This window comes from Limulus polyphemus, unplaced genomic scaffold, assembly GCF_000517525.1.
Source record: "Limulus polyphemus unplaced genomic scaffold, Limulus_polyphemus-2.1.2 Scaffold1088, whole genome shotgun sequence".
In the NCBI taxonomy this organism is placed as follows: Eukaryota; Metazoa; Arthropoda; class Merostomata; order Xiphosura; family Limulidae; genus Limulus; species Limulus polyphemus.
In genome coordinates, this window is record NW_013666698.1 from 256,895 (window position 1) to 269,095 (window position 12,201).

Below are 12,201 nucleotides of genomic sequence, written 5' to 3' on the forward strand. Positions count from 1 at the left end.
ATAACATGCAAAAGTAGACAAATTCACTTAACTCTGAAAATTTTCCAAGAGCCATTATAAATTCATCCAAGCTAGTCGTTAACTTTCCCATGGGAACGAATATTGTATGAGTGAAATTGACAATATTCTGTTCAGAATACAATGTTATACATTTGATAGATGAAAACCTTGACTTTCTATTGGTTATAGGTAATATATATAATGAAATGTAAGAGAGAAATATCAACGAATTGTGAAAAAGAGGATGTGGCAGAAGGGGTCTGATTTTTTCTTTGATAGCTCTGTAACCAAACAGAATTGAAGACTATAAAAATTATGGTTTGTTTGAGCAATAACGATTTTATAGAGAGTATTTTACGTTTAATTTCATACTTTTTTGAGAGGTGGTGCATAAAATGTGGATGATGACATGTTAAGAAAAAATGTCTTGTGGGTCACACTAGTGGAAATTCAGGATTTTTTTAAAATATTGTCTTGTATAATTAAGAACTTAAAATTTGTATACTGTTAAAATATGGATTATTATCTAAGATCTAATGCTATTCTAATTGGTATAACTTAAACAAAAAGTAGTTTAATAAAATTTTGAATGTAAAACACTAAAACCTTGTGTCATGCGCAGTAAAGGGTACCCGGGGTGATAGGGTTAATGTAGCAATATTTCTATAGAGACATGAAGTTTTATTAAGATGCCCAGTCTTAAAATCAATATGCAGACATTCTCTGTTCAGTTGTGTTTGTCTGTTTTGTTGTCTTGGGATAATAAATTAGCATTTTGTTGTATTACATAAAACTGTCTAACTCTTCTCTCCCACACTTATTCTCACATGTTGCAGTCTATCCACCTTATTCTCAAATCTTGTGGACATTATATGCCAAACAAGTGGAATTTACCATATTTGTTTTAATGAAACATTTTAGTTTACCAAAGTGCAATAAAACTTATTTTTTAATACCCACAAGAAACTTTGGTTTGAAATATATTTTAATTTCACAAATATTTATCTTAATTTACTATTATATTTTACACATTTATATCAGATATCCAAGTTTTATATAGGTTTTATTCCACTCAAAGAAAGACAAAAAAATTTTTCTTGCATTGTTAGGTTTCAAAACATGAATAAAGCTAGGTAAACTTCTACTGTTTACATTCATTCACTAAAGAGTATAATGAGTTCTTGCAAATGTTTTGTTTAGTTTTCTTAGCACAGAGCTATGCAGTGGTATTGTCTGTGCTTGTTTTTGGCAGCAGATGAACCTTGTATTCTAAATTATATGCTCATTTTTTCACTTCATTAGTCCACTTTGCAGAAAGGTGTTATAAATGTGTAAATAAGATAAAGGCATAATTATTAAACACATTATAAAAGTAGACAAATTACATGAAAGTTAAAATTTTTGTTTTTTATGGTTTTACAATACAAAGCTACTGAAATTTGCTTACGATTGATAACCAAGCCTCAGTGATAGAAAACCAGTGACAGTACATAATTACATGTATTCAATACCCATAATAATAAGTTATTTTTAACAGTTAACAACGCTGGTAACTAATTTAGAATGATATTGATATAAAAATAAAAAATAAATCAATTGGAGAAGGTAAACTATATCTTGTCAAATCTTAGCATTATGCAATATTTGAATTGGAATATGCAAGAATAAAATATATTGTGTACACTGATTAAATGGAAAATACCCAGTGTCCTGTTTATTTATATTCAGGGCATCACTATGTCTTTTTTTTTAACTCAGAAAAGTTAAAATTAGTGAAACATTTGCTGTTGACATTTCTTTGTAATGTAGATGTAGGTCTACAAACTGTAGTTTAGCTCAAGATAACTGAAGTTTTGGTTATTTAGCAAGTGCAATTTTAAGTGATTTTACTTTCTTTTTATTTAAATATGAACTTTTTTGATTAAAAATAAAATAATCCAGAAGCATTAATCATTTTTACCCCACATTTTTTTTAGGAAATGAAAAATTACCACTAGAATGAATAACTGTTATTACAAGTGACATGCATAAGGCTGATTGATGCATGTAAACACACTTCTTATTACAAGATTACACTCTGTAAAAAAAGCAATAAAAGACAAGCACACAATGGAAGTTGATCTTACATAATTGTTTTAAATCATTTAATATAATAGTACTTATTACACCCTAAATTCTTGAATGAAAGATTATATAGATGTTTACTTGGCTTCATTGAAAAGAAAATGAAAACTTTCAGATTTAGACCTCGGGAAATTAGCTGAGGGATTTGGACTACTTAAGATGCCAAACATGCCAGAAGTGAAAAGACAAAATGTGGAAGGCTTTGTTGCAACTAATGTGGATATCCAGAGTATTCCTTTCAGGTTTGTACCTTGGTAGTATTTTATATAAGTATCTTTACTAGTGTTGCTCTTTACAAATGGTTACAGTAAAAAATGTTTTCTTTTCTTAAAACTGAGCAGAAGAAACTCACAACTAAATGTTAACTTGTTTGTTTAGATAATAAAAATACTAATATTGTTATACAGAGGGTTGTATATTAAAATGATTTTGGAGCTCATCACAACCAACAATCCATGTTGCCACATCTGGACACGTGAACTATCTGACGACCATACAATAGCCCTGCAGCATAGTTTTCATTGTAAAATAACTGCCGTAAAGCTGTTATGTTCAAAGCACACTACTCCTCCCTGTTCAGCTTTGAACAGCTTGTGTACATGTGACTTGTATTTCATTTACCAATGAAGATCCTTCTTTATTATGGTGTGTACTGCTGCTTGGGACACATGGGTGGAATTTGTTCCTGACCTTGGATTCTCACCTGTTAAAAGACTGCACTTTTCTTATCATGAATGGAATGTGATTTTTTGCAGGCCTCTTTCTGGATGATTCTGGTTCTCCAAGTTGATATATATTTCTTTGTTTTCCAATGTCAATAAGTGAAAGGGATATTCTCATATTAGTGATTCTAAATCTTCAATCTCAACACATCTTTATGATCCGAGTTTATGAATATTTTACATTGGAGTAGGATTATTGCACACCATTTCCAGAAGTGATTAGCATTTGGTGGTATCACACTATCTATGAAACATCAGAGTGTCAAAATATAGTTCTGGCATTTCACCACAACAGTACAATGGCTATGATTGTTACATGACTTGATGATTTGCTTATTCAAAATACTTTTAATATAATGTACTCAACCCCATGTAGCCCACAACAAAGCAAAATCAGAAGACCTTGTATCATTTGATCAAGAGTTTAAAAAAACAAAAATATAATTTTCAAGATGGGTCTTAGTTCTGTTAATTGTGTCTGGCATAATCTCACTGTAAACAACATGAAAGCAAAATTAAAAAATATATACAATATTCTTGACAGGACAAGCCTTTATTAATGTTGGTTATGTCACAAGCTCAGAAATTAGCATTTTAGCAAAGAGCCTTTATTATTTGTTGTTTTATTGGTTAATTCTGTACAATATTAGGTTTACAGAAATGCCTGCTACATTTTAATAAGCTGTTTTTACCCATTTATTTTAATTCCCACTGATATCTGCTTGGCTTGTAATACTGATTATCAAAAATTTGTATTGCAGCATTTTAGGACCAGTTTTTTTTTTTATTGAAGTCTGGTTTGAGGATCAAATTTATCCACATCAGAACATAATCTGAAATTTTGGGACAATATGACCAACCACTGGGTTTCCTTTTTGTAAAGTGGAATGACTCAAAATTGTAAAGAAAGCCACCTGGTGACACACAGTACTCGTATATTATGTTTGAAGTATGGTTTAGTTTGATTTTTGTATTAGTTTAGTTCCTGAAAAATCTTAGTGATGCCAACAGGTCATTACTACATACTTATTATCACATTAGTGCACTTTATTATATTGCAGTATGTATATAGTAAAATTGTAGCCATCATTTTTAATTTATCTTGTAATAACCAGTCAAAATGTTATGTTGTTGTTACTGGTTTGCACAGATTGAAAACTGCTTGAATTTGGGGAGGTACCTAGATATTGTTTGAACCTTCAAAAATTCTTAATTTTTGAATATTTTGTTCAGAATTTGCATTTTTTTACCTTGAAGTTTATAAGAAAGGTTATTTATAACCAGCAATTGTATTTCAGGCTGATCTTTACATAAAACATTCCACAAAATTTAACTTAAAACACTCTTATGGTCTGTAGATCTACCTGTAACAAATACATATGGCTTATTGTCAGTAAGTAATGTTGATAATCACTTTTCAGAAGAACAAAAATGTAGAAAATGATTTTAGTCTTTTCATACAAAGACAACAGAAATATGAAGAGATTAGCATAATAGTACCATGTTCTCTTTAGAATTACATCCCTTATTTCATTGACTGAGAGTAGTAAATATATTTTGGAAATTTAAATGCTTGATATATTTGACTATTTATACTCATTTTATGGTAATATTGTCTATAATTATAGATCTAGGTATGTGACAGATCATATTCCAGTGGTTAGAGAAAGTGCTTAAATGTGTGAAAGTAAGTGCTTAATTTAATTTTGCGGTCACCTTGGCAAAAATAGTTGGGTTTACACTTTTAACTAGAAAAGTAATTCAGTGCATAAACAGATAAAACCATTTAAATGGGTTACTAGTAAAAAATGCTGTGTATATTTTGTGATAGACTGATCAGTCTTAAGTATTTGTAAAATTTTCTTCACTCCTAAGTTAAGGGAAAAAACCAAAAAACTAAATTAGTGGTGCATGTGTTGTAAATGTTATGACCTATTTCACTAAATCAAAGAATAAATATAATTGTGATGCAACAGTGACACTAACAATCCCTGCAAGTTTGACTTCGGGTCCATTACTTCAATACTTTAAACCCTTACAAAATGCTAGAGCAGCTTCATGTATAGAATGACAGCTCTGGATTAGGTGAGGAATTGGATAGATCTAAAAAAAATGCTAGATTTGGAAATGTTGGATCTGCTCCTATCATGAAATAAGCAAAGAACTGAACAGTTCTAAAAACACCATATTTGGGAAAAATCATATCTGTCAAGGTGTCATAAATATATCAGGTCTGTTGAGATACAAGATAAAGCATTTAGTACTTGGGTTTGTACACGTGACATTTATGATAGTTTTGGTAAAAATTTTAAGTTTGTTTAGGCCTTGAAGGAATGTTTTATAGGTAATAAAGATTAATTTGTAGGAAAATTTTTTTTGTGTAGATTAAATTAGTTTGTTATGTAAGGTTGATTTACCATACCATAGTTAACATTGGTAAAGAACAAGTAAAAACATCTGTATTTACTGAAAACTACTGTACACATGCATGTACAAAATATTTGAAGTTTCAAATACTTCTTCAATTTTTCTCATTTAATTTCTCTTAATTCATCTGATTTTTAAACTTTTCTTTGAAATCTCTCTCCTTTTCCATATCACTTGTACATATTTTCTACCAAAAAAACAACAATTTGAATTTAACCCTACAAGTAGGCTGTACACTGAGTCACCATACTACTTTTAGGGTTAGTCTGACCCTGTGCAACAGTGGCAGAACATTTTATGAACAGAGAACTTCCTTTATCTAATATTAAATATTATTCAGTAGATTAATTGACTGAGAGGAGCAAATTCTAGAATCCCTGTATTGCTCAAGGCTAGTCACTAGACTTTGCTAAAACGTAATAAATTAATTCATGGGGTTGGTGATATATCTCAATATATAGTAACTCTGCTGCCAAAATAACATGTTCTGTGAATAAACAATACCATTAAATAAATAATGTGTTAGAAGTCAGGCCAATTGAGCCAAAACTATATACAGATTAAAATTTCCTAAGCAAAGCCCATGCAGAGTTGTTTTTCCCCATATGTGTGTATAATACAACTAATTTTTTAATGTCATATCTATTTAAAAGTGTTGACCTATCTATATAGAAGTTTTCTAGTCATTGATTTATTTGGTGGAAAACAAATTCTGAAAATGAGCAGTAGAGCCACAGCAACAATTGTAAACATCTTTAATGAATGTTTCGGAATTACACTTATTTAATCTTAGCAAATCTAGGAAAATATTGAATTGAACAATCCTCAGTATAATTACTGATATATAAAGATACAATGAGTAGTTAGGAAATTAGAAGATGAGTTCAAAAAAAAATTTGTATATAAATATATATGTGGAAGCTGTAAAGCCACTTACATAGTACCTGATGATGACAAAACCTTATCAAAACGTTGTACATTTGCTGTTATGTTCAACTTATATTAAAGTTTTTCTTCATTACACATTCAAGCCGTCTCCAGCCATTATTAGTCTCAAAGTGGGTTCCTCGTCACCGAATATTTAATGAGAGTTTCAGAATTACACATATTCCAACTTCAGCATAATTACAAATAAAAAATACAATGAATAATGTCAGGATATTATAAAACATTCAATTTCAAAAAAGAAAAAAAATAATTAGTCTTATTAAATATATTTACAATTGTTGCTATGGCTCTACTGTTCATTATCAGACTTTTTCTAGTCATTTAAGAAATTACCAAAATTTTGATTAGATATTAGAAATAGTAAGAACTAACCTGATGAATAGGATAAAGTTATGTTTGAATTTTTTATTTTGTTAATCTTATTATCTTATATACTGATAAATTCCTAGTCTGCTTTCAACGTAATCAAAAAACAAGATATAATTCTTTGTTAATCTAGCTAATACATAAAACTAATAACCACATGATCAAAATAAAAGTGATGTTAAAGCTTTTAAAACTTATGATGCTACTGGTACTATAGAAGTAGTGGTAGTATACTTAAGCCTAGAATTTAAGAGTATTAGAAGCAAAAACCAGGCCTACTACCAAATCATATCTATAGTTATCCAAGGCAAAAATTTTGCTATGTACATTCAATATAGGCTAGTATATTATTCAATAACTTTTTTGTATTTTCTATTAATCATCTTGTCTTACTATTATTAATGTACATTGATTGGTTATATTCTAAAGTTTCTGTTTATTTATGTTGGGTTTTTTTTTCACTGTATGTTATATACATGTCATACGTTGAATAATCTGCTTTATGTTATGTATGTATAACCTATGCATGACCACATGTTGTCCATGCAATAATAATGTTGATCTGTTTTTAAAATAAGCATGATTTAGGTTTATAGCAAAACGTGATATATATTTATAATTACTTAAAATTTCATATTCAAAAAGTTTAATTGTTGACAAGTGTCAGGATGTTTGTATATAGGGCCGGGATTCTTTTACAGCAGGTGTGTGCTAACTTGTTGGTGATAAATATGAACGATAAATGGACAGCACACTATTCACTATCAAACATGTGTACAAAAATTCTTTACACTATATAATATCACAGTTGTATCTAAAACTCTAAATAATTCTATTTTCTTGTCAAAAGTCCACACAAGCTGATTCAGTTACATGAGAATCAAATTGACAAGACAAATTATTTTTCTCTGCTCTGTTTCTTACTATACAATCTGTGATAAATTCAATCACATTTACCCCGTGGGTTACCACAGTTGTATCCAGAACTTTAAATAATTGTCTTCTTTTCGTCAAAGTCCGCGTAGGTGAGTTCAATTACTCTAGAACACCCTTTGATAAGACATATTATTTTCCTTATCTCTGTTAAACTATGAAACTCACTTTAAAATATCTCCTCTTTTGGCTAAATTAACGATCACATCATGCAGCCTAACTTCACTTTCACTAACCTAACATTTTCTGACTTAACTTGCACTCACTTAGTTGCAAATATATAAATACATTGCCCAACTGAGGCCTAGAACTTTCTACAAACTATAATATGCTATGATGTAACAATTCTCACTTAAGGAAACAAGAAAAATACAGAAGGTTTGAGTAATGTAACATCAAATTACAACAATTGAACAACAAACACAATGCAATGAAATTTGTTCTAACTATCACCTTTAAAATAATTACTTTTACCACACTTGTTTTGAAAACTAAATAATAACTCTTAAACTAAATAGTCTTGTATATCCAACATCAAGTATTACTTTCACATGATCTTGCACATTGATTTTCTTATGCACTTCATTATTTAATATCCTAATATCATTGGTAGTAAAATGTAATAATTTAATTCGTGGAGGTGGTGATGTATCTCAGTATATGGTAACCCTGCTGCCAAAATAACATGTTCTGTGAATAAACAATACCATTAAAAATGGTTTCAGTCTGTTAATCTACAACATTTCTGTATGTAAATTATTGTGTCACATATAATTGAGTTATTATTTGTCACTAAACTTGCATGTCTCTTTAAGTATGTCTTTAACCACCTGCTGGTTGAATTGTACTTGTTTGTTTACTTCAAGGTTTGCCATAAAACCCATGTATTATGTACATATTTTTATTTAGAATATAGTTGAGCAGTAGCAATCAGATACCAATGATTGCCATGGTTAGTAGCTTATACTGTCATCCAAGTCTAATTACTATAATTACTAATTGGGTTTTTCCTATTTTTTTTTTACTAATTGTAATTTTCCTTTATCCTATTCTACTACCATTTCACATGAATTCTGAGAAGTACTGTGTGTTGGAGCAAGAGACAATATTTGAAAAACAAGTGTGCTACCTACCATATGCAATTCTTTTCAGGACTCTCATAAGGACAACTGCAAGATAGCAGTTGAAGCATGGGGTTAAGACTAATTGTTAATTAGTGACAAAAAGTAATTGTAACTTGCCTTAGATGATTATATACTTCAGGCTAATAGTCTTTATGGTAATGAGACATTTAATGAAATGTTCTTTAATTTTTTCACACAATAAATGCTATAAGGATCAGAATGTGTAAAGCTCTAATTATAAGTATTTCTATTCACCTGTAGGGACAAAAGAAAAGAAAAGGAACGTCAGAATAATCTGAAAAATTTTCATAAAATGGGCCCCAGGAAAAAAGATTTCAACTTGACAAAAAAGGTACGAACTTTGTACTAAAGATTGTTTCAGTAATTCTGTTATTAAAGTTATTGATATTTAAGTTTGGTGGTTCCTTTTATCTCTAACTCCCACCCCATAGCATAATTATTTTTTTCTACATATTAATAAATTTTGATCTGAAAATGCTAAAACACTTGTGCACTTGGAAATATGTAAACAAAATATATTTAACTAGTAACAGAAAAATTCCTATCTATAGTCTGAAATACAGTTTATTTTTCTTCATTCAGTGTTGTACTCTTAGTTCATTTGTTTCTGTGGTTGAGTGAAACTCTGAAGATTTATAAGTGTGTATAGTGACAGTTAAAAGAAAATGTACATTTTTCCTGATTATAACATGGATATACTTGTGTTGTAATGAGTCATACTTGTGTTATGCCATGCTGTCCTTTAACTGCATCTCATTATGTCTGTGAGGTATTTGTGAGATACTTGCATTATCTTTTGGGCTTCCACCTCACAAGTAGTAGTGTTACACTTAATAGAAAGTCACAGGTCAGCCTGGCATGGCCTGGTTGTTAGGGCGCTCGACTCACAACCTGTGGGTCGCACATTCGAATCCCATTCACACTGAACATGCTCACCCTTTCAGCTATGTGTGTGTGGGTGGTTATAATGTGATGGTCAGTCTGACTATTCATTGGTAGAAGAGTAGCCCAAGAGTTGGTGGTGGGTGGTGTTAACTAGCTGTCTTTCCTCTAGTTTATCACTGCTAAGTTAGGGACTGCTAGTATTGATAGCCCTCATGTAGCTTTGTGTGAAACTAAAAACAAACTAAATGAAGTCACAGGTCTTCCATTAGATGATGCTACTAGTGACTTTTTCAATATATATGAATTTGGGAACCTGTTCTATGCGCAGGAATGAATACAGATGGAATTGAAATAACCTCTACAGTATTGCCAAATTCAATAAACATTGTTAGTGGCTGACGTGTAGAGTCATGTATGCAGTTCCTGCACTGAATATTGTTAAAACTTAATATGTGGCTGGAAATTTGAATAATTAATTTCAGTTGTCAAAGCATGTTGCTCGATGAAAGTTCCAGTAAGTGGGCCGAATGCTCGTGAATAACAGTATTTTAACGTAGAGGAAAATCCATGTATAATTCTACACAAGTAGTAATGATATTATTTACATTTTTACTTTATGCATAGTCTGTACATGCACAATATATTTTTTTTTACGTTCACTGAGGCTATCATATAGTAGGTGCAAAAACATACTCACTAACCATTAACTTACTCATACTTATGTGCACAATACCTATGTAATACCTGTGTCAGAACAAGTGCAGACTGGATGCCACAGCATGGTCACGTGAGTTGCCTGTGTTGCACTCTTGGGTCTCCCATATGTTTGCCTAAACTCTCATAGCTATCGCTGTAGATAATTTTATATTGTGCTTTTATATTTATTAATTCCTTTTCTCTTTACACAAAGTTGCAGCTGTGCTACACATGCACTGTGGCACAAAATAATGTACTTTTGGTTAAAAGGCTGTAATGGAAACTTTCAGGTCAGATATGTAAAATGGCTAGTTGAATAATTAATAGTATTGTAATGTATCTATATTGCAATCATACTTGTTTATTAATATATCAAGACTGTATTCAACCCTCCTCAGCACACCTTTGAAAAGTTACATTATGGAACACCTGGGTTTCAACCAGACCCCAGTGCAAGATTACCATTTTAATAAGCTCTGGATTGAAATTCCACAAAACACTTGCATTACAACCTTTATTTAGGTTAGCATGCAATGTGAACAGCATAAATATTATTTATGCTAGAGGATATATGTTGACAAGGCAAGGAATAGCAAAATTATATTGTTCCTCAATATACAAGTATGTTGTATTAAGCCATTGCTTGTACAAATAGTATATCAGAAAAATGCCAAAGGTTTATTTTTCTCCTATATTCAAGTCATTATCCACCAATATATGATTAGATTACCACAATACTGCAAAATTCAACTCAAAGAAAACTGAAAGTGTATGTTGTGGGTCACCTTGGTTCCGACCAGACCCCAACACAAATGTATCCTTGGCTATGGGTTGAAAGTTCACTAAGAAGGTTATTTACAACAATTATCAAACAAGGTTTCTGTAAAATAGGACATTATAAGCAGTCATCACAAAGAACACTTGTTGAGGAATTAGATGCACGTACATGCTCACCATAATGATGTTATAAACAGAACAAATGATACCGTACTACTTTGATGAATTATCCTCTACAACAGTCTATATAGTGAAATAAACATTTAAGAATTCGTTTTGTGTTGTTACGAGGAGAAAGAAAAGAAACAAGCAGAGAGGCTATAGCAGTGGTTGGAGGAGAAAGAATATAAACAAGAAGAGAGGCTACAGCAGTGGTTGGAGGAGAAAGAAAATAAACAAGAAGAGAGACTACAGCAGTGGCAGGAAAACCAGCACCACTGGCAACTGGAACAAGAAAAGAAACAAGAAGAAAGACTCCAACAATTGAGAGAAAGCCAGCACACACAAATGGAAAAGATTAGTAAATTTCAAAGTGAATTAAGTACATTAAAGGATGATTTACTGTCTTTTACACAAGGAGGATATATTAGCCATGAACCTAATCAGCCCCAGACAACAGGAAGCCCCTTCCAGACCCCGCAGCTAAACCCTAATGCAAACATCTTCAGTCCTGTCAGAAGTCACATTCCAGACATGAGTGTCAGCAAAATGGGTGATCTAGTATGAAGGAAACCACAGGAAATCGATGGGAAGGCACCGTAGGAATCATATAGAGCACAATTTGAGCTCCTGGCAGAGATGAATGGATGGACAGAGGAGCAGAAAGCAGTGTACCTGGCAACGAGCTTGAAGGGACAACCTCTGGAAATGCTTGGACACAGTTGTCAGCAGATGACAGGTACAACTATAGAGCACTGGTAGCTGCTCTAGAACTCAGGTATGGAACCCAAAATCAGTCTGGAGTCTACAGGGCTAGGTTTAGGACTAGAGTCCGTGCTAAAGGGGAGAGCTGGCACAGGATTTGGAAAGTATGGCACACAAGGCCTACCCAACTGTGCCACCCGATGTCCTCAAGCTGTTGCTGAGGGATCAATTTGTAGATGCCTTGGACAGTCCACAACTGAAGATACAAGTAAAGCAAGCACACCCATCTACTATGCAGAATCCTATGTTAAGTC

General features: G+C 31.7%; 1 protein-coding gene across 6 annotated transcripts in view; it reads left to right on the top strand.

Annotated features, from left to right (window-relative positions):
* The window catches only part of LOC106462072 (ATP-dependent RNA helicase DDX55-like), a 162,304-nt gene that overhangs the window by 133,081 nt on the left and 17,022 nt on the right, over positions 1–12,201 (top strand). For 5 of the 6 annotated variants that reach the window (XM_013921956.2, XM_022389208.1, XM_013921957.2 and 2 more), the window contains 2 exons: positions 2,240–2,366; positions 8,906–8,996. In XM_013921956.2, coding sequence (XP_013777410.1) covers positions 2,240–2,366; positions 8,906–8,996 — 218 coding nt within the window. The remainder of the gene's footprint in view (positions 1–2,239; positions 2,367–8,905; positions 8,997–12,201) is intronic. The other variant, XM_022389209.1, reaches the window with a different exon arrangement.